General features: G+C 43.4%; 4 protein-coding genes across 13 annotated transcripts in view; 2 read left to right on the top strand and 2 right to left on the bottom strand.

Moving 5' to 3' along the window:
- LOC123503841 overlaps positions 1 to 3,257 on the top strand; it is a 37,016-nt gene extending 33,759 nt beyond the window's left edge. For all 7 annotated transcript variants that reach the window (XM_045253931.1, XM_045253928.1, XM_045253932.1 and 4 more), the window contains one exon: positions 106 to 3,257. In XM_045253931.1, the coding sequence (XP_045109866.1) occupies positions 106 to 1,818 (1,713 nt within the window). In that variant the 3' untranslated portion in view covers positions 1,819 to 3,257. The remainder of the gene's footprint in view (positions 1 to 105) is intronic.
- Positions 3,258 to 3,364: 107 nt separating this feature from the next.
- Positions 3,365 to 9,634, bottom strand: LOC123503850. Its single transcript, XM_045253961.1, is given in 5 exon segments — positions 3,365 to 4,509; positions 4,511 to 5,093; positions 5,303 to 5,472; positions 5,685 to 7,014; positions 9,220 to 9,634. Coding segments are annotated over 4 exon segments (2,568 nt in total). The 5' UTR covers position 7,014; positions 9,220 to 9,634; the 3' UTR covers positions 3,365 to 4,023.
- Positions 3,404 to 21,420, top strand: LOC123503843 (TIMELESS-interacting protein-like). Of its 4 annotated transcripts, none has more exons than XM_045253937.1 (7): positions 3,404 to 3,749; positions 16,903 to 17,088; positions 17,751 to 17,844; positions 18,488 to 18,686; positions 18,887 to 19,117; positions 19,564 to 19,726; positions 20,134 to 21,420. In XM_045253937.1, exons 2-7 carry the CDS (start codon positions 16,905 to 16,907, stop codon positions 20,667 to 20,669), a joined length of 1,407 nt encoding a protein of 468 aa, XP_045109872.1. In that variant the 5' UTR covers positions 3,404 to 3,749; positions 16,903 to 16,904; the 3' UTR covers positions 20,670 to 21,420. The 4 variants fall into 4 exon arrangements, with proteins under 4 accessions (XP_045109872.1, XP_045109874.1, XP_045109871.1 ...); XM_045253939.1 differs by lacking the exon at positions 3,404 to 3,749 and adding an exon at positions 4,188 to 4,322; XM_045253936.1 differs by lacking the exon at positions 3,404 to 3,749 and adding an exon at positions 7,496 to 7,916.
- On the bottom strand, positions 21,414 to 25,936 carry LOC123503849 (60S ribosomal protein L19-like). The gene is made up of 5 exons (XM_045253960.1): positions 25,885 to 25,936; positions 23,976 to 24,082; positions 22,524 to 22,687; positions 21,764 to 21,865; positions 21,414 to 21,651 (listed from the first exon to the last, which is right to left on the bottom strand). The coding sequence occupies exons 1-5, from the start codon at positions 25,887 to 25,889 to the stop codon at positions 21,451 to 21,453; spliced, it is 579 nt and encodes a 192-aa protein (XP_045109895.1). The 5' UTR covers positions 25,890 to 25,936; the 3' UTR covers positions 21,414 to 21,450.
- Positions 25,937 to 25,950: the final 14 nt, after the last annotated feature.

Raw genomic sequence — 25,950 nt, 5'->3', positions numbered from 1 at the left:
ATAAAGTAGTGCTGCCTCAAATATCACGTTTTCATAGTTCATAATAACTGTTTCTTCATGAGGACAGCTGTAGATATGGTTGTCACTGCTAATTTGTTGTTGCAGCGATGCGTGGCGGGCAAGTCTTCTGTGTGTTACGAGCAGGCGTGTGAGGGCAGAGTGAATGGACTGCACGCTGTCCCTCACGCCCCCTGCAACTCCTTCTTCCGCTGCTTCAATGGCGCCCTGGTTAAGGTGGAGGAGTGTCCCAAGCACCAGATCTTTGACGGGCGTCGCTGTGTCTCCGAGAGGAACTTTTCGTGTTGGGGAGAAGGTCGCGGGTCATGTGACGGTAAGGATGACGGCTTCCATGTCTCACCCGACGCTGACTGCCGGGCCTTTTTCCTCTGCCACCAGCAACAGTTCATTCGGGCATACAAGTGTTCTCCAGGACTAATGTTCAACGGCAAAGAGTGCGTCGATGGCAGGAATTCAATATGCAACCCCGGTTCGTCCCTTCCAGACTGCTCTTCGAAAATCGACGGCTATTACACCATGGAAAAATCAGAATGCAAGACATTTTTCTATTGTCAAGGCGGGAGCAAGATGAGTGAGCACACCTGTCCCGGGAACAACGTATTCAACGGGGAGCATTGCGTGGACTCTGTGTTGTTCCGCTGCCCGTCACACCAGGAGCTGCAACACACCAGGAATTTCACCAACAGTGTCGTCAGGACTCGGCGTTCATCTACTGCCACGGTGTCTGACGCAGGGTGCGGGGAGGGGGACGGTCATTACGCCCATCTCAGCAGTGGGTGTCGTACATTCCACGTCTGCCGGTCCGGCCTTCGTGTCAATCATATGTGCCCCGCCGAGCAGATCTTCAATGGCGTCCAGTGTGTCCCAGCCAGTCATTTCACGTGTCCCGCCATGTCATCTTGCCAGGGCAGAGATACTGGATGGTACCAAGATTTCTCATCAAACTGCACAAAGTTCTTTTACTGTTACAATGGTTACCAGCATGAACTCACTTGTCCCAGTGAACAAATATTCGATGGCCGTGCTTGTGTCCCATCGTCCACCTACAACTGTCCAAAGGCAGCAAGGGACCACGACTGCCTTGGGAGGAAGACTGGTTTTTACTCAGACACAGACTCATCGTGCCTAAAGTACTTCGCTTGTAAGAATGGAGTAAAGGTGCAGACTTTAACGTGTCCAGAGAAGCACGTGTTTAATGGTGAGGTCTGTGTGCCATCCACCACGGCCTCCTGCCTCCCGTCTGAAGTATCGGTCTCCCCCAACCTTATGTCCACGGCCATGTCTGCTGCTTTTACTCAGGAAAACGTGATATCGAGGTCTTCTGTTTCAGTGAAAGGTCTGAAAGATACATCGGTTTTTCAACACTTAGAAAGAGAAACACAGGATAACATGGCAGGTCTTCACAATTCAGGAGTAAAGAAGGAACAGCTATCACAAAATATGTGTTCTGACCTTCCCAACGGACGTTACGCCGAGATTCATTCCCGCTGTAATAGTTTCTTGGAGTGTGGTGACCGTCCAAGATGGTCCCGGTGCCCTAATGCCTTGGTGTTCAGCCCCAGTAACAACGCCTGTGTATCCCCAGACAGGTACGCCTGCCCGACCACCAATCCTTGTCAGTCTCTCAGTGACGGGATTCACGCAGATGGGCAGAGCCAGTGTCGCATTTTCTTCACCTGCCTTGGAAAAAGAACCATTCTCATAACCTCCTGCCCTGAGGGCCAGGCCTTCAGTGAGGCTGACGGCAGGTGTCGGTCCGAGGGAGTGTCGTGTGGCGGGACTGATTCTGCTCCAGTATAGTCTTGCCTTCCCGTTCTACGATTCTCACTCACACGTATGGTTAGTTTTATATCCCCTCAGGTTTCCCCATTTATAAACGTGCATTTTTTAGTTGGGCGTTAGTTATAATAGAGTTAGTTAAAGTAGGTACATTGTTTAGGCTTTTTAGCCAGTGTTCTGGAGAAGGCGAGGCGCGGCGGTGGTGCACGAGGGCGGGGAGAAGCCCCACCCCCTGACACCACCCGCCGCCCCGCACTAACCAGAGTGATAGAAGGTTTGTATAGTACAAGCTGAACGAGTAGGCAGTTTTCTGCCCGGCTGGAGTTGTATATGTAATTATTATTACTACTTGTACTTTCTGTGAAAGACTTGTGAATCTTATTCAGTGTTAAAGTCAGATAGATAGATTTTTTTTTTCTTTTTGACTCGTTGATGTTCACAATCATTTTGACTTTTGCATGTTTAGTGTACATCATAATTCATTGTGTGATATTTATTTTCCTGACGTGCCTAAATGTATGTAGCGTACAAGATGCGGGAGACTGTGGTGTATCCGAGGGCCGCCGCCTTGCCCCGCATCGATTTGTGATTGCCTGGGTGTTACACCACCCAGGAATTGGTGGAGGCTAGTTGGCGGTCTTTACACAAGACAATGTCTCAATTGTATGTGTTGTCTACATTTTGCCTTGGTCACGGCAGTACAAGATGCCGGCGGGCCGCGAGCAGCGCCCCTTCACTGGTGATCCTCCCGGGGCTCCGCGTGAGTGCCAGCAATACAACATTGGAAGTTAGTTAAGCTTACAAACGTGTCCCACTTACGAGGACTCTTCATGGGACACTCATTACCCTTTTTGTTTAGTTTTCCTTTGCGGTTTCAAAAATTTCAGTCCTAACTTTAAGAGATTTCAAAATGCCATAGAATAGGAAATTGTTTTCATATAGATCTAATTTCAATCTCAACACCCATTTGTGTGTGTGTGTGTGTGTGTGTGTGTGTGTGTGTGTGTGTGTGTGTGTGTGTGTGTGTGTGTGTGTGTATTGATTCATCTCCTTGGAAGAAACACTTAATGTCTATAGTTTTATTGTGGTTGTCATGATAAGGTATGACTGGGAAATATTATACCAGTGGATAAGAAGTGAGGCGAGACAGAAGGTACAGAGCTGGTGATGAACAGAGGAGTTGTGATCAATTGTATTTCCGCGGCGCCGCACAACATCCCTGATAGCCATGACTGCACCAGCAACTAACTACTGTAGTGAATCTGTGACGCTCGGCTCGCTACTCACCAGGCAGCATGGCCCACGAGTCCCCGCAGCCCACGCCGCAACCTGAGCTCCGGTAAGTGCGCCAACCTTGCTGGTGATATGCCTTAAGAACCGGTTAAGTTTGTATGACTCTCGCTGTGAATAGTAAATCATGTGAAATTTTATTTGTAACTGCCATTAAATATAAATGAAGCCACGGTTGTTTCGTTGTGATCTCCGGCACTGTTCCAGCGACAATGCTTCCCGTGCTGGGCCCGCCTCTCCCCCGCTGCACTGGTAAGGTTCAAGTAACATTATCCTCAAAAGTTCATATTTATAAGAAATATGATGAACATAAATAAATAAATAACAGTCATAACAGTCAAGAAAACAGACAAACTACGCCTAACAAACTAAGCGAATACGTAAGAGTATACAAGACAAGCGCACTCATACGTCTATAGTATTAACTCATCCCTAATGACAACAAAACTTAGAGATAACTTTGTATACAAGAGGTGAATAGCTACAGATATTCCAACCAGCTAAAGGATTTGTTTACGTCGCCACTTCGAAACAAGGAACATGCTCGAGTTGAGCACAGTCCCGAGCAATACACGGCCACCCGTTAGTTGATCCAGACGTGACCGCGGACAGCTGCATCTCAAGACCAAGAAGCAAGTTTACGCCAGATTGACCTATATTTGGTATGTTGACTGCCCTTATTGCTTACAGTATGTAGTTAAGGCTCAAAGTCTTTATAAAATTATACAAAATTACTTAAGAAGGCCAGCGGTTCTGAACCCTTGTGTGGCATCATGACTGACACATGATACCAATACTCTCTGTGCTTGCCAGCCTACCTACTTATCATTCTCTCACACTTCAGCAATTGTAATGATTATGCATTGTAATGGTGTCAAGAACGAAAGAAAAACAAACTACTCCTGTTAATGCTGCCAAGGACTCTTCTAGATGCAGCTACCCATTAGTGATGTTCGTTTTGCGTGTTTTGACTTCTTTCTTTTCCGAGAGGGAGGATGTGACACTTTTGGCGTATTTACTAGTTGGCCTTAGATGGACAGTAGACGGAGAGGTGGGCGTGGAGGTCGAGGTGAAGGCAGAGATGGGCCGGACGGTAGTGGTGAAACTGGGGGAGTGTTGGCTGGTCCTTTGAGGTTGCCAGTTGTGCGTGTGGGATGAGGAGTGGTGGTGGGTGTGGAACTTTACAGGATCAGCGGGTGTAGTCGTCGGGTTTGAGTGCCAATCAGGTGTCCTAGGTGAGTCAGGTTTGGTGTGTGGACCGTGACTCCATTGAAAGCTGTTGTGGAAGTTTCCCCTAACGTCTTTGTCTTGGTCTTCGTACTGATCGTCGTCTTCATATGATGCGAAGTGGCGGTGCTTGTCGTAGTGATCTGGTTCATACGGCTGAACATTAGGGAGAGGGTTAAAGGGTGGTGGTTCAATGTATGGCTTTAGTGGTTCCATGAAAGTCTGGTGAGGAAGTGGACGGTGTGGGACGTGGTGTTGTGGTACAGGATGTTGTGGGGCAGAATGTTGAGGGGCAGAATGTTGTGGGGCAGAATGTTGTGGGACAGAATGTTGCGGGGCAGAGTGGTGTGGAATAGAACGTTGAGGGGGAGTGGTGTGGGACAGGGTGGTGTGAAACGTGATGGTGTAGGGCAGAGTGTGGCCTTACTGGTACAGGCTGGGAATGACCCGTTTGCTGAGTACTGACAGGGAAATGTTTGATGTGGTGGTCACTGCGGAAGTTAACAGGGACGATGAGAGGGCCGCGGTGAGGGTTGGTTTGTTGTGGGCGAGTCCTGAGGTGGCTTGATGCGTGGTGGCCCAACCTGTGTAGCGCCGCGGGATCAGGCACCGGGATTGGACGACCAGTAGCAACTGTTTCACGCTGTCCTTGTTCCTGGTGGTGGTGTCGCTCATGCTCCCAGGGTGAGTCAACGGCTTCAGCAGCATCAAGGGCAGTCCTCCAGTGTGGGTTGATGTCTGGATTCAACTCCGAAGGACGAGGTATCAAAGATCCAGGTCTGAAAGGGAGCGATTAAGAAGTAATAAGCTATCAGGCATTTAACGAGGATAGCTTATTGAACTTTCTACATGAACCTTATGCTGATTAACCTTACAGTTTATAGATTACGTTCTTTGATCATGTCATTTGATCAATCTTGGACAAAAATTGTTCTGTAAAGTATCATTCAACTCCGCTGTGACATGAACCATTTCTTTAGACACTTACGGCCTTTCAGAGCCATCTCTAGCTATGGTGACGGGTTTTAGCGAGATGTAGGAATATGCGGAGAGCAGCAAAAAGAATATAAGAACAGTGAAGCCCAAACTCTGCACAACATTGAGGCTGACAGTGTCAAACAGCGGGAGTAACAGCAGCTTCCCTCCGTTGCCATCATCCTGCGCCAAAGACACATTGTTAGAGAGGAATGCGACTGTTTGTGTTGTATATAATTTCACATATTCAAAATCTTACTTAAATTAAAAAACTACCACGTGATTTTTACAAACTGTCATATTCTAAATTCATGTGTGATGACTCATGGACGGTGGTCATCATATCTAAGTAGCAATGTAAACTTGTCACCATAGGAATACCGAAGTAGTCTTACCACAACCTGGCGAGCTGATGCCTCCACACGATCCAAGACTCCGTTCACCGTGGTCTCATTGATACCCAACTCCTTGGTGGCGTGTTTCACTGACTCCAGGCTCATGATGTACTCCAGCAGGTGTGACAGACTGACTTGTACTTGTTGTAATCTTGCACCATTCACGTGACCGATGTTCATTTTTGATGCCAGATCTTTAAGATTGAGATTGGAGGCAGCTTCGACAAGGTCTACTATGTAATCCACATCGTCGATGTCGAATTTCGAGACAAGATCTGTAAGGTTCATTTTGAATGCCTTGTCTGGCAGACCCAGCTTGGAGACCACGTCTGTAAGATTCAGTTTGGAAGTTATTTTTCCAAAAATTTCTTCAACACCAAACTTTGAGAGTAAAGGCGAAAGGCTTAACTTTGAAGTCACAGCAGAAAGTTTATGGTGTGAAATAAAGTTCAGTTTGTCATTTAGAGGCTTCAAGTGTATGAGGTTGTTAAGAAACTTTTCTTCTTCTTTGAAGATTTTTTTCGTGAAGGACTTTGACAGACCAAACTTTTCTAACACCAATGACATCCTCGTGATTAATTTTTCGAATCTAGTAGAGTCAAAGGACGTGTTGAGAAGAGACGGTATATGGCTGGATGGTGTGCTCTGCATGGATGAGGAGGAGAGCAGTACAGGCGCCGTTGTGGGCAGCTGTGTCTCGCCAAGTAAGGTTGTAGGAGTGGTGTCAGCTGACGCCTCAATCGTGGAATCTGGATCATTGGTAGTGGACGTACTTTTCTGGGTTGCCTTTGGAGAAATTATAGGAATGTTCTTGCGTGTCTCCTCTTCTGGAATAACAGACTCCATCTCGGGGAACATGGAGTCATAAAACACTGAGAATGGGTCCTCGTTTGGCCACACCTGATCCTCCTGGTACAGTTCCGTGCTGGCCTGAGTGTGGGAGGGATTAGTTTTGGTGTACTGCAGGATCTCCTCTTTCCTGGCACCAAGGTTCTTGTCCGTGGTGTCACTATCTCTTATTGAAGTGTCTGCTAAAGGAGAGTCAATGTCTGATATCCTTGGGTTGAATGTCCGCCTTCCAGCAATAGGAAGCGGACGTGTTGTGTCTGGAGTGGGCTGAACAAAATAGTCATAATTTATTTGAGGCTCTTCTGCCGAGCTTGACTCCTCCCAGTTTTGTCCAACTCCGTGTTGTCTCGAAAACACTGCATCTCCTAAGCTGACTCTAAGAGATTCTAGTTCTCTGTGAGATTTTTTTGCAATAACAGCATCACATGACATAACGATCACAGCTGCCGCCGCCACCGTGGACATCCATCGCCACCCCATTCTGAAAAGAGGAGCATGGATGAATGACGGCACGCTGCGAATCCGTCGATGGCGATGTATTGGCTCCTGCTCCCTTGTTATGTGGACAGAACAGTGTGTTACTCTCCCTGTTAGTGAATAAATTTGTGTTGTAAAACTCTTTTTTGTTCCATACGACGTGTAAAAGATGTGACGATGGATTACCGCCCTAACAGAAGGAGCCCGGCGGTGGGAACACAGGCAGAACTCAACATCTGTTCCATGAGGGGTTCACGAGTCACCACTGTTCTGTAGTTAACAGACTGTTACCATGATATATCGCCCTTCTTTATAGAAATTTTGATGCAAATTTATCCTTAAAGTTTCGAAGTATATTTCATAATGTCTAACGCTCAGAAGATCTGAATAAAAGTATCATCGTGCTTTTTAAAGTGGCAGTCAATTTCAGCCCCAAAGTCTCTAATGGTCTAATCCTTATGTTTGTTTAGTTAAAGATGATACGTATGATTTAAAACTATATGGTGTGCTGTAATGATTTGGTTCAGTGGCATAAGGGGCGAGAAGGAAACACCATCAGGACACTGGTGACTGAGCTAGCCCTGGGACGCCTTCCCAGAGAAACTTGTTGTGTGACAGACATGTGTGCTAAACACAACTATGACGGAAATCACCCCCGCACACTCCCGCACACTTGCCAATGCCAGTCACGAGTGGTGAGCGGAAGACCTCCAGGCGAGCCAGTGAGACAGCGCCGAATTTCCGCGCCGCACTGCCGGTGTGTGGTGACCCAGTTAGGACAGACTTTACATTATGCTTCATTAGAAAACGTGAAAGTCATGGTGGTGGCGACATTCCAAGAAGCAGATGTTGTGGTGCACCTGGCGGCGGCGGCGGCGGCCGGCGGCCGTATGGCAGGGGTTACAGGTCAGTGTATGGCTGGAGGCGACTCTAGGTTCGGGTTGGGGAACGGGAAGGACGCTATCCAGAAGATAAATATTCACTTTTAAAAACGTCAAGAGACAGCCTCAGTAGATGTGGCGAAAACCAAACCTGTCTTCCAGAGATCCCGCTAGTGTAGCTGAAATTCAGCGTTTTTACCTTCAAATATTGTAATTGTGGAAAAGTCAGATGTACTGTACTTGCGGTGTGTGATATGAAGTGGGTTACCTGGCGCGACACGCAGAGGATCGAGGCGACTGCTGCAGGGTTTCCCCATTCGCAGTGACAGGTGTCGGTTGTTAGGGGCGGTGATGGTTGTACATACTGCATGTGTGTATAGTAAATTAATGACCATGCTGAATTACTGTATAAATATTGAGAGATGTCCAGAGAAAATTGCTTTTTAGTTTTTCTTTGAACATTTTAGACTCGCGGTAATAGTGAGGCGCGGGTGCCGACGCGCTAAACGTGTGCTGAACCTCCCTGCGCGCCCACTGCACGAGAATATACTTCGGTCTGAGTGACACAGTGACACATGACTTAACCAATGTTGGGCCGTATTTTCTCTGACATTCATGTGCACTGGTTGGAGACAGGGAAGAAAAGCTAAAGGAGCCACATCCAAAGATTTCAAATTTATATGAATATTAGTCGTTATTCAATAGCTCATTTAGCACTGTGACGTTTTTCTACCATGAGTTTTGGGTATGGAGATAACAAGTTTAATGGCCATAGTCTTCACTATTCTAATCCTCACACAAGTTTCTAAAGCTGTATAAAATCGCTAAATAGTAAGCAAAAGGAATATGAAAACGCGTCAGCAGTTGTGAAAAAGTATGAAAGAAGTATTTGCCGGTAGATACCAATGATTTTTTCGTTTATTTTCAATGAGTCACACACACACACACACACACACACACACACACACACACAGGGAGGCGGTGGCATAGTGGATAAGGTGAACGTGGGATCGGGCAGACGTCCACGCATAGATTCGAATCTCACCACGTATCGCTTTGATACTTTGCCATTTGTCAAGTGGTTTAAAGTTACCTACATGTCACCATGACACCCAGGTTCTAGGTTCCAAAGGTGCGCTTGGGTGGTGATATGGGCCCTGATATGGGTACCACTATAAATAAAATTGCCTGCGCCATTAATGGATGGAAGCTTAACAGCGCTTCCAATACTCATCCCAAGGGACGCAACAAACACTTCAAGACGACTGCAACACACACACACACACACACACACACACACACACACACACACACACACACAGTCTTACCTGAAGCTACAGTCAGATCGTCACCAGTCTGTACAACAAATGACTGACCACTTCACCACGCGCGTTTCGTTCACCGTCCCATAACAGAGAGGCAGGCAGTTAAAAGCACCAGTTTGACCTCCTCGTGTTTGGTGGCAGTTTACATCCCGCACGTGATATTTTCTTGCTTGGGGAAAACAATGGATGAGAGGAGCAAGTATTTATAGAATCGTTCACCAGTTCGTCTACTGATTCCGTTCTGTCACCAATGGGAGGGAGAGGGAAGAAGGCACCACCCGCAGTCACCGTCCAGAGCACACCGTAGTCAAGAGCTGGCGAGGCTTGTAAAGAACAGCTTGCAGACCAGACTGTAGTTGGAGTGCTACTGAGCGCGAGCACAACCACTGACGGTATAAGTAGGGATGTGCCGGTTTTGCTCCTCCTTCGCGCGGCCCACATGGCCATCAGGTGTGTTGTTTGCGAGGGACCCACGGGTTACGGCGTGATGACAGTCCTGACCCGCCTCGCACCTCCTTACTTTCTACCCTCATCTGGCGTCCTACTGTGCCTAATATTCACACACACGCCCTGACAAAGGCAGGTGCTCGCAGCCAGGAGAGCATTAGTGGTTATGTTCGGGTTCAGCAAAACAACTACTTTTCCTTGACCTTCTTCCGTGCCACTTCTTTTCTGTGACCATCTGCCTTCCAGCTGAAATCATAATTAAAGAGTTCAGAATAATATTAAAGACCTCTGCTTTGTCTTTATGCACAATCATCAAGCTGAATCCTCAGTTTACATGTTGTAGATTGATGTACATAAAGAATCATAAGTGAAGAGCGCGGATACAGAAAATATTACCCTGATAAACAAAGGACAGGCAACCATCACGAGTGACTACAACTGGAGAGGGAAAAGAGTGCGCCCAGTCACACTTCATCCTTATCCAGTGCCACGGTATAGGGAAAACTTCTGACAGATCCTCCTCATGACACATCAGATCCCTCTCATGAAACATCACTGATACACTGATACACACATACACACAAACACACACAGCATCGGTAACACAACGAACAAAGGCCCATATTCTGAAACACTTCCGCGCTACACCTTCACTATTTTCAAAGGGCTCTAGTTGAAGTGATAAGGGTTTTTAAAGATGTTTCTGTAAATTTAGTGACATGTTTAACAAATTTTCTGCATTAACAGGACAAATACTCTTTAGAACTCAGCCAATCGTCTCTGTAGTCTTTGAAAATGATTGCGGTGAGAGAGGGAAGCTTTTCTGAGTATGGCTCTTAGAATAATCAGTCATCACTTTTATCTTCTGTGGTGGTCACGAAAAGCAGCCGATTTCTTTGTGACGCAAGAACTTTTGGTCGTTGGCAGTATTGGGCGCAACCATATGACAATTTCACCAAGCAGTCATCTACCTACCTACCTTCCCTGCAACATGTGTCACTAGCGGCGAGGTCTGTTCGTGATAGCTGCAGCGTAGGCGAAAAAAAAAAATGTGAGTGGACGTCCCTGCATTTGCACGTACACGCATGCAAGGGAGCCACTGTGTAAATATTCATGTTGTTCGTCTTTCTTGAAAAAAAAAAAAAAATGTAGCTCACTGAAGATTTCCTCCCGCTACGTTACCACAATGTACAGCTGCTGGTGGCGTGTGGTGGTGGCGTGAGGTGGGGAGGGGCGGGAGTGACACTGTGTTGTTGGGGAGGTGCGTGGTGTGGGCTGGACTGATGTTATGGAAGGAGAGACGATTGTGTAGTGGGAACGGGATTCTGATGTGTTGGGAAGTGTTTGGTGGAGGGCGGGGTTGCTGCTGCACAAGGGACCAATGTGTGATGGGGCAGAGGCGGTGGGGTATTGGAGGTATGACTGCTTTTAATCCCTTCAATACTGAGATGCATTTTTACCATGACTTTTGGGTATGATTAGACGATTTAGTTGCATCAGGAATGGTCTATGGAGCTCAGAAAATTAATGGCCTGAGTCTTTACGGTTTTAATCCTTCATAACTTTATGAAGCTTTGTAAAATCATCAAATAGTAGCCAGAATGAATATGGAAACTCTTCATGGTACTGAAGGGCTTCAGGGCAAGATAGCACTCGTCACGTTGTCAGTCAGTCTTACATGGAGCATTCTCTGTCCACATGAGTAAAGCTTCGCCGCCGTCTGGAAAGACAAGATGCACTATGATATTGTGGTTGATTTGAAAGGCGGCGTACTTGAAACACAGGGAACAACAGAATTTCCGGAAGCATCAAGAAGTACACATTTTGAAGCACCCAAGCCTCAATGATTCAGACTGAGCAGCTTACGGTAAAGCCTCGTATGTTCTCACGACAAGCGAAACATCTGCTATCACTTACAGCCATCGAAGCACAGCCTACCTGCTACTCCTTTACAGGCCAAGACAGATACTGGTTCTGCTCATACTCTGAGGAGGAATGGTTAGGCTGGATGTACTAAGGAAACTGGATAGAACTGTGTATATAACCTGGGCAAGGATTAGATACGATAGTAGCGTAAAGGTTGGCTGAGTTCCTGTCTGGTGCAGAATCTTATGTTAAATGTCGCTAGATACACGAAGTTACGTTTGGAAACCACAATGACTTCCGCTACATTGTAAGGCCTGTTTGAAGTGATGGAGATAAGACGCAGACGTTAGAGAAAGCGGTATGAGATGCACAAAATCAGGTCAAAATAAATAGAATACGAGAAACAGAGGAGGTTGTTGCTCAGATGAAGAGGCGGTGACGGTGAGAGATTATCGTTGAAGATGTGATAAATGTTGGTCATGATTTGAGTAGTACAAATGTTAGTATGGCGAGCAACACCTCGTTACTCAAGATAGCAGACACTATAGCGTGAGGGGAACACAGTGTTTTGTTCTGGACAATTAAGTGGTTTGATTTACATACCGTTCAGTGTGTGTGTGTGTGTGTGTGTGTGTGTGTGTGTGTGTGTGTGTTCTTGTTTTTCCTCTTTTATCCATGTCTTTCATCTTATATTGCTTGACAGTTAGTTGTTCCCGTCTTACTTCTTTTATTTTTTTTTTTTTTTACATACTACTTTTATTCGCATAGTTTCTTCCAGTCTTTCTGCATTTTGGAGTGGAAATTACTTGGAAGATTCTTTTGCTATGACCAGTTTGACGATTTAGGTCGCATCTGGCACCCTTTGTTCTTGAATTTTACAAGACAATTTGCTTTCATTCTCTCTCTCTCTCTCTCTCTCTCTCTCTCTCTCTCTCTCTCTCTCTCTCTCTCTCTCTCTCTCTCTCTCTCTCTCTGACCTCTATTTCTCTTCATATCTATGTTGCTACCCCCCTGTCATTTTCCTTTCTCCGCCATGTGTTCTGTGCCCCAAAATCCTCCGAGGGCTCAGCTGGTCTTCTCCACATCCGCTGGCTCTCGCTGCAAGGTTAAGGATCACAGAAGTTGCCAGTCGTTACCTTCACCGTTTCCAATCTTATGACACAACAAACATGACGTATGCGTAATCTGAAATGCCTGTTGAGAGCTTCCACACGAATTTCTAGATGTCTTTTTCTATATATCATCCCTTAACAGGTGAGAGAAGAGATGAATCCCGTCTGTATGTGTGTGTGGGGTGGGGTTTTTTTCAGTCTGGGGAGGTAACGCACCCACTGTAATAACTCTGTCACAGGACCACCGCCCGAAGAGGAAGTGAGGGAGTGAGTGGCAGATGGCAAGAGTTTCACCGAGGGAACATGGGTTATTCGTGCTCGGGGACGGATGACGCTCCTTCCTCCTTCCTCCTTCCTCTTCCACCTTAACTCCGCCGTCATCTCTCCCTGTCGATCAGAGTGGCTCTCCAATGTGGCTACGCTGACACGAAAGTTTTCCTGCGGTAGCACAGGTTTTATTAAGAGCGATAACGTTGTATTAGGCCAGATAGCAAAAAGTTACGTTAGATATTGGTTGAAGCAGTGGTTTTATAAGACCATCATTACCTATATTCACTCCACGACATCCGTTTTTTGCCAGTCACGCCCTGATTGACTATGGCTTGAGAAAAGTGGCGTTACTGACAAGCAAACAGTCCTCAGTGTGTGGGCGGGGCGGGGAGAATCACGGAAAGACAATTCAAGTCACGCTGGTTTCTCTTCTATGATCCTCACAACTGGACAGCGCACGGTGATGACTTGGTGACGGTGTGGTGATGATATGTGGTGATTATGTGGTGATGACGGGTAATAACATAGTGTATATTCATAAAGTACTCTGTGGTAACGTGACTTTCTTTTCGTGTGCGTGTGTGTGTGTCTGTGTGTGCGTGTGTGTAGCTTGGAGTAAGAGAGAGGAGTAGGCTGCTGCTGCTCCACCCACTGCCCGACTTTCTTAGAGCCACCACCAGCGTTGGATGGTGAGGGATATTCTCAAGATGAGTTGTGAGATTTCCAATGACAGGATCCGCAGCCACAGACGCTCACAAGTCTCTCTTCGATTGTTACTGGGTCTAATGAAGGGTATTGTGGTTTTCATTGAGGTTTTTAGGTGTTCAATATCCAAATGCTACTTTAACAAAGATTATGTGTCATCGATGGATGTTTTTTTGTTTATTTTGACCCTTTCAGTACTGGGACTCATTTTTATTATGAATTTTGGGTATAATCGGACGATTTTGTTGACATTAAGAAGGGTTTATGGAAGTCGGAAGATTAAGGGCCAGAATTTTCACTATTTTAACCCTCATACAAGTTTCTCAAGCTGTATAAAATCACAAAATAGTAAGCAGAATGAATATGAAAACGTGTCATGGTGCAGAAGAGGTTAAAAGTTTGTATTTGTGAGAGAGTTTAGTGATGACAATAAGCGTGAATGCTTTGGATGTCTTACTCTGAAAAGTTTGGAGAGAGATGAGGGTGAGTTAGGAAATATCTTTGTAGATGCAGTGGTGAAATTGCACATCTTAAATTACCGTAGTGAAATGTTAACGTATTTATCAAATCTAGTTTTATTAAGAAGGTTGAGAAGGATTTGAAAATAGAAATCATAATCACAATGAAAATCTCGTAGCTTCTAATTATTTCATTTTCATTAGTTTTTATTTACATATTCATTTTGTCTTTTTTATATAACCATAGGTAGAGCACATTAAGAAAAGTAAGACATGGCCTACTATGCTAAACACGTGCCAGCTTATGACCTTCATGTGGTACCGTGTGTGTGTGTGTGTGTGTGTGTGTGTGTGTGTGTGTGTGTGCGCGCGCGCAGCGCTGAGCCTGGACGAAAAGCGTGCTAGAGAGAAAATCCGAGAAAGGAAAGAAAAGAATATCATTATGAAAAAAGAGTATTATTACTGTGTGTGTGTGTGTGTGTGTGTGTGTGTGTGTGTGTGTGTGTGTGTGTGTGTAGCAGTGAAATTTTTCTTTATGTTCAACTTCATAGTCAAGACTTTTCCTCTTTTTCTTTTTTTCCGTAGAAGGAGACTGCTTAAACGGGCTACAGTAAGCTGGATACTATGAATAATATGAAACGGAGAGAGCATGTTTTTATAAGTAACTTGAGATTAGAAATGCATTAATAAGTACGTGCACATTATAAATTCTTTCGTTAATACAGATCACACTTGTTATTGATAAAGTTAGTAATGATTATGGCATTCACAATGATAATAGTATCCCTAATGATGATAATGAATAGGGTATCTGAGTCTTTTTCTTGGTATGTCATCAAATCAAGACCAAATGAAACCACATGTAGCAAATATTAATAAAAAAAGAATAATTACCAAATAACGTAAGGAAACAATCATAATGGTCAAGTAAACTTCATTAAGAAAAGGTTAAACCCTTATTATGTACACAGTGTGGCGCGTTACACTCATCAGTGAAGTAAGTAATTATAAGATTGTTCAGTGATTAGTCTTCGCAACTCAGAACTATTGCGGTCTGGTCGACGCCTCCGTTACGTTAGTCGCTCTTCCACCATCTGTAGTCAGAGAGAGAGAGAGAGAGAGAGAGAGAGAGAGAGAGAGAGACTAGCGTGTCGCCCCTTATCATGTTCAGCCATGTGGTTGCTATGAGATGTCACAGCATGGTTGATAATGAGAATTTTTGCTATTATTCATATTGCAGCGAAGATAAAAGTTGTTTTCCCTCAAGTAGATAACCTTGCAAAGTGGTGGATTTTTTTTCTTTTCAAAACTATTGATATAATGCTCTCAAGGAGGCCGATTCTTTCTTTTCGGTATAATATGATGTATCTTGTGTAGGATAATTGAGATGATGGTCATAAAAAGCTCAATAACCATAACAAAATCATTTCGGCACTTCATCGGCACTTTTGGTGGACGGTGGTACAACATTTGGCGCTAAATCAGAGACAGTGGCTGTGTTGAAGCCTGGAGGTTAGGTACTGTTTGGCCGGTGATATTTCTGACGGGTGAACAGGAAGCAACATTTCAGCTACCCATCTTTGACAGGCAAGTTACTCACAGCTTTTAGTGCATGGTAGCAGCAGCATTACTTACACAGCCACCTGTTTAACTCAGAGCATGCGTTGGTGTACGAGAAAATGTACGGGGCAATGAATGCAACTTGTGTTTACGGATGACTTGTACTCCCAGACATTGACTGTAGTAGTGACGGGGGTGGCAGTGACGGTGATGCCCTTCCAGGCTGCTTGATGTACCCCCATAAAACTTTTCAGAGGGCACCTGGAAATATTCAAGTCTTTGATATTATCTTGGGTGTGTTACTCTCGAATACAACTCATGCCATGTAGGTTTGACATGGGGCGTTTTGTTTCATTATACATTCAGCAGTTAATTACATATTTCAGGGCAGACTAACAATTTACTAAATTTGAAATAGTTATGTATTTAATATGGTTAATATTTACATAGGTCCATCGTTTGCCAAAAATGGCCGTTTTACCCCATAGACCAGGGGTTCTCAACCTTTTTTCATTAAGAACCCCCCCCCCCTCCCGAGTTGTAGGATCATCTCCATAAATCCTTAGTAATCTAACATTGAAGAGAATGTTAATTTAGTTACTGGCACAAGATCACTCAATATGCAATGATATACTGCAAAGGATATTTACATCAGCCGCCTAAGTATCCCTAGAAATGTTGTGGACCCCAATTTAAGAACCCATGCCTTAGACTTTTCATGACATTCAAAATTTGGTTTATTTTGATGTCCCTGGCCAACTTAACCAAAACAAACTTAATCGAAGTTAACCTAACCTAAGCTAATGTAACTTTGTTTTTGGGTGTGTTGTTGATTTTCAAAAGCATCTATAGGAGTCCCTACTGATCTTTTAGAGAACCAGGACCCAAGAAAGACTTTCTTTTTCTTTTTATATTGTGTTGCCCTTGGCTGGCCTCTCCTTCATAAAATAAAAATAGAAAAAAGAAAACTGATACTTGATGTGATTCAGAGGAAGCTCTTCAAAGTCGTAATATTCTACCACTGCTTCCTGTCCTAGTGTCCCTAAACTGTAAGGCCACTTGGTCCGGTAATGAGTTGGTGAGTGATCAGGTGCTCTACAGAGTGAAGTGTAGTCCTAAAAGAGAGATGTCAGATAGTGTATTCATGTCATTCTTTTTTTTAAATGATTGTTCTAGACACAAGGGTACAGTACATGGTTTTTCAGTCTGTGGGGACTTCTTGTTGATGGCTTTCATTTGATTCATAAACACGTCAACTATTTTTTCAGTGATGGAGCTTGACGTTGGTGATCTTTTTGGTGACCGAGAGGCTGCTAGTGTTAGGGGCTCGGACGGAGAGAGTGGCGGTGGGAGTGATGCCGAGGAGCCGCAGCGAAGTGTATGGGGGAATGACACAGAGCAACAGCAGCAGCGCAATGTATGGGGAGATGACACTGAAGAGCAGGGAGAAGCTGGTGTGTATATATTTTGCTATGTACAGTAAAGTCTCTTCTACACTCTCTCTCTCTCTCTCTCTCTCTCTCTCTCTCTCTCTCTCTCTCTCTCTCTCTCTCTCTCTCTCTCTCTCTCTCTCTCTCTCTCTCTCTCTCTCTCTCTCTCTCTCTCTCTCTCTCTCTCTCTCTCTCTCTCTCTCTCTCTCTCACATACATTCCTTTTACCTATTCATACAATCTTTTAATTCTTGTTTTTGTTTTATTAGTTTATATTTTTTCAAGACTGTCATTGGGCACATAATTTTCAGCCACAAGTACTCTCTATGCTCTATGGGATCATGGCAAAATAAATAAACCATCCAGCTCTCCTCGTTTCCTGGCTCCCCGTTTACAGCTGACATGACGTATGAATTAAGATATGATAACCTAACTAACATAACCCAACCTGGATTAAATTAAGGGTTATATTAAGTTAGGTTACTTTTAAAAATATTTTCATTCATACATGTCAGCTGAGTGAAAGAGCTGCATAGGGGAACCAGGAATTGAGTAGAGCTGAAGGGTTTACTAATCTTGACATTATCCCTTCCTATGTGATGTAAGGTTAAAGGATATTAGGGAAAGAGAAAAGAGGCTGGTATTAAGAAGGAATGTGAGTACTAAAGTGTTTCTGTGCTTTCAAGGAGGAGAGGAAGAAGCAAAAGAGGCTCCAGCACCCCAACCTATCAAGGCCAAGAGAGTGGTAGCCAATCCACTACCAAAACTAGATGCTCACAGGTAAGGACAGCAAAGTTCTTAAGATCAGTAGCCAGGAGCGAATAAAAAATAATGGGTTTAGGAAAGAAATGAGAAGGAACTGGTTCTCTAACAGGGTTTTTGCTGAATGGAGCAGAGTTAATGAGGAGCTTTAAAAGAAGATTAGACAAATTTATGGATAGGGATGGTAGAATTAAGTAGCTTTGCTCATACAGGGACTGCCATGTGTAGACCGGAAAGTTTCTTGCAGCTCCCCTCTTTTCTTACGTTCTTCATTTATTGACTTAATCACATGCTAAAGAAACAAGTAGAAGAGGAGATGGTATTTAGCAGATTTAATCCCTTATTTTAATTTTGCAGGCTTGCTCATTAATTTAGCTGTACTGTATGTCTCAAAGTTTTGTAGGCTTGTGCAGGATATTTCATTGTACTTGTTAAAGGTGTCATGATGTTTCATTATACTTTTGTAGGCTGGCAGGATGTCTTATTATAGTTCCCCTAGTTGGCAGTATCAAGAAACATTACACCTATCTAGTAGAACTAAATGTTTTATCCTCATATCTGAAAAGAATGGAGTATTTTATCCTTATATCTGAAGAGAACTGAGTGTTTTATCCCTATATCTGAAGAGAACCGAGTGTTTTATCCTTATGTTTTCTTCCAGGCTGGCCGGACCAAGGGGGATGTTTGCACTCAATAAAATCTGCCGAAACTTCAAATTCAAGGGTAAAGGTCATGAGCGTGAGGACCTAAAGGAGCTGCTGAATGTACTGGAGCACTGGGCCCACCGCATGTACCCCAAGCTGCCCTTCAGAGACACCCTTGAACAGATTGAGAAGCTTGGCACCAAGAAGAATGTCCAGGTGTGTAATGGGTATTTGCTTGTATTTATTGCAACCCCCAAGGCTCTGAACGATAATGGGATTTGTTATTGTTTCAGTATAGTCTTTAATTTTGTATCCAGCTTGTAGATTAGGGACACTGGGACGGCATGGAGTGTTCTACTATATGAATCTTTTTGTCACACTAGGTGATTCTCATATTAATCATTTTTTGACTTCAGGTTAACATCAAGAAGCTAAGGTTGGACATGTTCATAGAGGGAGGAGAGGAAGGTGAGGAGGATAATGTGAGACGAGGTCCAGATGACAACTCGGAGACCACTCCAGTTGTTGATGTGTTTGATCAACTACTGGGCATCACACCTACAGGCGAACCTCCCGCTTCCATCACCACCAACAGCTCAGATCCTGAAATGACTGTCTTGCCTCCTGCCTCCCAGCCACCAAAGCCAGTATGTACACTCTGGAACTCCTTGCCTGCTTCTGTATTTCCAACTTCCTATGACTGACTTCATTTAAGAGGGAGGTTTCAAGACATTTATCTCTTTCTTTCTAACTCTTTTGGACCTGCAAAGGGACTGGCAACTAAGTAGGCCTATATATTTTTTTTCCTTGGCCAGCATCACCCATTACATAAAAAAAAAACACAAATCAAACATTACAGAAATTCAATCAAGCTCTAAAGTGGTAAAATATTTCTTAAGTGTGTAAGCTCTCATGGCAAACTATTTACATTTTACATACTAAAGTCATGATTAATTAGCATAGCATAACCTTACTGAAAGATTAAAGGTTAATAGTGTGATATACAGAACAGTCCTGGAGAGTGCATATTTTCAAATTAGTATTAATTGGTGTATATTTTTTCACATTCTGAATAACACTACTGATTTTGCAGAAGCTGACTGAAGAGCAGCGAGAGAGGATAGAGAGGAACAGGCAGCTGGCTATTGAGAGGCGCATGGCCAGGCTCAAGCAGCAGCAGCAACAACAACAGCAAGAGAAAGAAGAAGACTTTATTACACAGCAGATGATGAGTTCCCAAGAAGTGGATTATTTTGGTAATACAGTTTTACATATTAGTTTGTTTTATACTTTAGAAATACCACCCATCCTTTCATACCTTGTTTCTTCAGGACATATTCGTGCTGGGAAAGAAAAAACTTGTTACTGACAATAGGTACTTCATAGATATGTTTCATGCTGTGACGTGTGTGTGTGTCTGATGGCCTCCTGTGACCTTCCTTATTTTATTGTTATTTTACTTATTTACTTGTTTATTTTACTTTTTTACTTGTCTTTGTCAAAATTTCATTGGATATATTCTCCAGCTTTCTCAAATGTCAGGCATGAGTGTATCATATGTTATTTCTTTCAGGATCTGAAGAGATACTAAATCCTAAACAATGATTTTGCCCCAGAAATCATTCTATGTAGAATGTCAAGTTTAATGTGCCTTACTTTGCAGACACACTACCTGGGACAGGAAGATCTCTTGGCACCTCAGAGGACAGAACAGAAAAATCCAGTGACACACAAGAAGTTACAGATAGTGGTGCTGACAAAGTGGAAGCCTCACAGGGCACAAGAGAGCCACAAGAAACACTAGATGAAGCAGAGGAACTTATGGATGGTGGTACAGACAAGACAGAAGGCTCACAGGCTAGAAAAGAGACACAACAAACACTAAATGAAGCAGAGGAATGTATGGATGGTGTTGGGGATAAGTTACAACACCCAAATGACAGAAAACATGGACAAGAGGGACACACCGACACAGAAGAACCAATGGATGTTCTTAACAAGTTAGAGGACTCAACAGAGAAAAGCAAAGCACAAGGACAAGATACAGAAAACATGGATGGTATTATGGACAAGTTAATAGACCCAGAGGAGAGAAAGACACAAGAACCACAGGACACAGAGGAAATGGATGTCATTCTAGACCAGGGCATGGCTAGTACTCAGGAAGAGATGAAAGAGGTACTAGGTGATATGGAATAGGTTATGAATTTCCCAGCAAGACAGCAGCAGAGGAAGAGTGGTAAGGTAACTTTACCTTCACTTCTACCGTATTCTGTTTTCTCGTTTGACACTTCACAAACTGTCAATTTAGGATTCTTTTCTTATTAGAATGAAAGAACAAGGGAAAACTAGACAAATGGAAGTGATTGTGGTGATCATCACTTCCTTTCTTAATCCCGCATTTTCATTTTCCTTCTACCTGCTATTTAGCATTTCTATACTTCAGAAACTGTGAGGATTAGAATAGGTGAAAACTTGCTAGTATTCTTCTGACCACCATTGACCCTAATGTAAATAAAATTGTCTAATCATACCCAAACTCGTGGTAAAAATACATCCAAGTACTGAAGGGGTTAAAACACATTCACTAAAGATTTTTCATTTTTCAGTGTATGTATGTATGCATATACTGATGCTGTCAAATTTTTCCAGCCCAGCTCACTTTTCCACTATATCACTAGACCCCCCACATCAGCTCTCTTTTTGACTCCTGCCTTGCATAATCAGTCGGCCATCCTGTGTAGTTTCCCTATTACACCAGGGCTAGGATGGTGCCTCCTGATAGAGGAGTCAGGACTGGTTTTGGCATTTGGGAATGCCCTTCCTAACCTTGGACCATGGCTAGGAGTAAGGTCTTTGCATTTGTAAACAAAGTTGATACAGTTTTCAAAGATTATATCCAATGTCTTATATTTTAACATGAGTGAGGAATAAAAGTAAATATTTGTAAGCTTTTTTTTATTTACTTAGGGTACACAAGTTACTCGGTGTCTTCCTTGCTCTTCAATGCTTCGGCCTTCCTGATGGCAACACGGTCCTGCCTTCGCTTGCGTGCCTCCTTTGCCTTGTTCCTGCGTGCCTCGGCCTGGTCACTCAGCATCTTGGCACGGGCATTGTCGGCCTTCTTCTTGTGAATGTACTCCATGAGGACACGCTTGTTCTTGAACACGTTGCCCTTCACCTGTAAGGAGAAAGTTTTGTTACTGCACTGGTCTTGAACCTGCATGAGAGAGAGAGAGAGAGAGAGAGAGACTGACTGACTACAGACGAGAGCAGCTGTCCTCAACACCCACCTTCATGTACAGCTCGTGGTACAGATGCCTGTCGATCTTCTTGTTGTCACGGTACTTTTTCAACATACGACGCAGAACTCGCATGCGACGAATCCACAGCACCTGGAAGGAAGGTATGCATGAGTGTTATGCTGCGGATATATTGTAATCTAATCCAAACCTAAATCTACCACAATATTAGTTTTGCTGTTATTGTTGTAGGACCAAGGAATTTTTTATCTTTTTGTTGTAGAGATGAGAGACCTTAGCACTTTCAAAGTCACTCTCAGATTTTCTTAGCAACCAGCTTTACAACGATTATCCCGGACCTTAAGTATCTTGTCCTAACAATGCCTACACGTAAGATGACCGTGTGAGTTTGGCTATGCAGTGGTTGGTTGGTTAAACCATTCAGTTTCTTATTCACTGTTCTCACCAGCATGGCTCTCAGAGAAAGTTCATCCAAGTAAGAATCTAGACTACCACTTTATCTCCTAGAATATAATCACTGCCTAAATCATTCTTTCATTTGTTTTTACAGTCTAATCAGCAATCAATTATTCTTTCATTTGTCTCTAGTCTCATCAGCAATCCAAAGCCAAGCTGGGGATAAATCTCAATATGTAGATGCTAAAAATTCATCAGGTTCCCAACAATATTCTCTTCTCCAAAATTTGTGCTTTAAATCTTTGTACATAATCCCCGCAGCTTCATAAATTTATATAAACATTGAACAGTATATACATGGTAAGATGGTGCAATACAAGATGCTGGCTCATACCTTCTGTGGCATACGGGCATTGGCTGTACCCTTCCTCTTGCCAAAGCCCATGTGACGGCCCTTCCTGCGAGCCTCCTGATTCTTGCGCACTCGGGCACGTGAGTGGACATTGTGGGGCTTCTTGATGATAAGACCATCCTTGATAAGCTTACGGATGTTCTGGCCTGTGAAGAAAGATGCGTTAGTCTAACCTGCGTACAATTCATTTGTAACTTTACTACATACTACATCCATTGTGCATAACACATGGAATTGTTGCAATAAGGGACTGTTGGGAACAAAACTTGAAAGTTGAAACAATAAACTTTTAATTACAGTTCTTAGGTTTGTAGGTTGAGGGATGATCTGAAGAGGTCTCTTTAAGGGTACCCTTAAGTGCGGTGTTCAAAATTGTGGACACCTGGGCTCGCAGCGTGGGTGTCTACAATATTTTTTAAAATTAAAGTGTAGTCAAATTATGTTTGTCCTAAAGCCCAGTAAACATGTCATTTTCAAAAACACTAACCCAAGCACCTTAGACTTAACAGTTGTCAGACAATGCCTTGTAATAACTCTAAGAACACTAGATATCTGAGCTCTATTCATCATTCATCCACAAGACGGGGACCCCTTTGAGCTAAACACCCATCAAGAACATTAGGAGAGGGCTGGTAACTAGAGAAATTGAAGCAGAAATGGACAAGACAATCACAAGCACAATCACTGGCAGTGACAGCAATACCACATTGGGTTACTGTATTGGTGATGGATGTGATGTTGCCAGTGATTTATTTTTCCATGCTGATATGCATGACAATGTTATCTGCAAATTGTGTGATAGTGATGCTAAATAAAAACTGGATGCAGAGGAAGGCAATGTAGATGTCGTCCTGCTTCATACAATGGCCGTTTGGTGTGGCATATGTAGCCGGGCACTGTCTGAGCCAGTGTGCACAATGCACTGAGTGACAATAGCAAGCTCTAAAAGTTGGTTTTTGTACTCTGAAAAAACAAAAGTAGTAGTGTTTTTTTCTGTTTTTTCATCTTTCCTTTTGTTACTGACTTACAATAAAATTAAATTTGAGTTTTTATGGGGTATTTCACAAACTGTATTGCTAAATGACAGGAAAGAAGTCCAGCAGAGGTGGATATGTCTGTAATAATGAGCTTTCAGATTTCCTACTTAAGAATTACACAATCATTCTACTTATGTTCATGTAGCATTCAAATTAATGTCAAAAGACAGCTAAGGGTATGGACTTTACAATGATACTCCATTCAGTAATGTAGGAGAGAAGATACAGGAGGTTGAAATGAGCTATGTTTTAGTGCGAACCTGCCTACAAGGGCATGGCAAAACATGCTGCACTTTAAGGGTTATATTTACACTTCGGGGATGTAGGATGAGATGATCTAATCAGAAGTCTTTAAATAATATAGGGGATGTAACACAAGTGCATCCAGGCTACTTACGTGAGTTGGCCTGGCCGATTTCTCCAATTTCATTGGGGTCGAGCCAAACTTTCTTCTTGCCACACTTGAGCACCTCCGAGGCGAGGCGCTTCTGAACCTTAAGCGAACTGTGGAGAGGAAGAACTTTGTGAGATATGGCTTTAGATGGGAATACTGTACATGATGCTCTGTGGGAAGGTAACAAGGCAGAGAAAGGCACTAAGAATTGACAGTGCAGCAGAGAGAGAGAGAGAGAGAGAGAGAGAGAGAGAGAGAGAGAGAGAGAGAGAGAGAGAGAGAGAGATGACCCACACGTAATGGATTGATGGGCACTGGGAACACTGTTAGGTTTGTTCATTTGTGTGTTTGTGTCATTGTTATTTGCAAATAGCTACATGAAATCAATCACAGTGATTAGTTATTTTGTTTGAACATGCAGCCACTGGCCAATAAAAATGAGAGGGGTTTGTGGAGAAAAGCAAGTGGATCTGAACCAGTCTATTGAAGATGTCCAAACAGCAAGGTGTTGTCTTGATTTTCATTGAATCATCAAATTTTACGAAGAGAAATAAAAGTAACTACTTCATATTAATTTCTTGGCTTAGGTTAAGCTTATTTGCTTTGGCTAGATCAGTTTAATCGGGTTAGATATAGTTAATTTGTTCTGAGGAAGATGTATCATCAGTGCGTGTTAGGTACGTTAGCTAAGTTAGGTAGGTTAAAGTCAGGGTTACGTTACTTTTGGTTAAATAGGTAAGTTTCAATAGGTTGGCATAGACAGTAGTGGCGGTGAGTACTCTCCACAGCAGTAACAATCAGTTTTGAACTGTTGCTTTTGTGGCACTTAGTGGTAACCTAACTATTTTCTTCGGGTACATTTTGGTCTATTCTGCATTATTATTTTTTTTTGTCCATCCTAATACAGTACTTTCCGAGGGAATAGACCATATTTTTTTTTTGTGGGGAGGGGGGGATACACACACACACACACACACATATATATATATATATATATATATATATATAGTAACGATTACCGGCGGAAACGAAGTGTAGATTCATTCAAAACAGGTAAGAAAAAAAGTTTGATCCTGAAGTGAGAATAAGGTGAAAGACTAAATTTACACGTCACGCACAACTGTCACAAAATGAACTCGTGTGTTCAGTGACATGAGGCAGCGGTCCTATATGATGGCAAAATGTAAGCTGCTGCCACAAATCACACCTCACCTTTACTCTTTAATCTGATTCTTTGTCCTTAACACCCTGACTCAAGAGAATTCAAGACCCACACCATTCATACAACACACTTAACGACAGGTTTAACCAATGGAACGAGTTAAAAAAAAAAAATAGAAATAGGGGCCAGAAAAGAAGACAACCTCAGCTGCTGCCACAAAACATGCCTCATTTTTACTCTTGCCTTTGTCCCTTTAGCTTTACACTGACACAAAACAACTCAAGACCTTCACCGTTCATACAGCACACTCAATGACACTAGAAGGAGTTAAAACAAAATAGAAAAAGCTGTCAGAACAGAAGACTGGATGAGGCAACACGTCAGCTGCTGCCACACAACAAACTATATTCTCACCCTTCCTTAACAACCACGTGTCACACTACCTCACAATAAGCTTCCACGTCTTACCACCTTATATAGCATGTGTAAGCATAGGCCTAGGCACTGGAGGAGAGGAAAACCAGAGAAAATGCGGCCATAACATCTTGCAACACGTGAGGCAAGACCGCCAACCAAATCCTAGCATTCATAATTTTCATCTTATTTCAGTATTTTCCTCTCCTCCACGGCTGTTATATACACCCACAATGCACTTCCCGACCTCCTCCATCCTTGCACTATACATATTGGTAGGTACTAATGCTACAAGTGTTTAAAAAGTGGAAAGGAAGGCAGTGTTTACGCGCTCACCTCATCGTGGAGTTACGGTAGAGGAGAGAAGGACATGGCGGCAGCTCCCCGGACACAATGTTGCTT

Source organism: Portunus trituberculatus, chromosome 14 (genome assembly GCF_017591435.1).
Source record: "Portunus trituberculatus isolate SZX2019 chromosome 14, ASM1759143v1, whole genome shotgun sequence".
Classification (NCBI taxonomy): domain Eukaryota; kingdom Metazoa; phylum Arthropoda; class Malacostraca; order Decapoda; family Portunidae; genus Portunus; species Portunus trituberculatus.
Note: the sequence above shows the minus strand (reverse complement) of the source record. Positions and strands in the feature narration are given on the sequence as shown.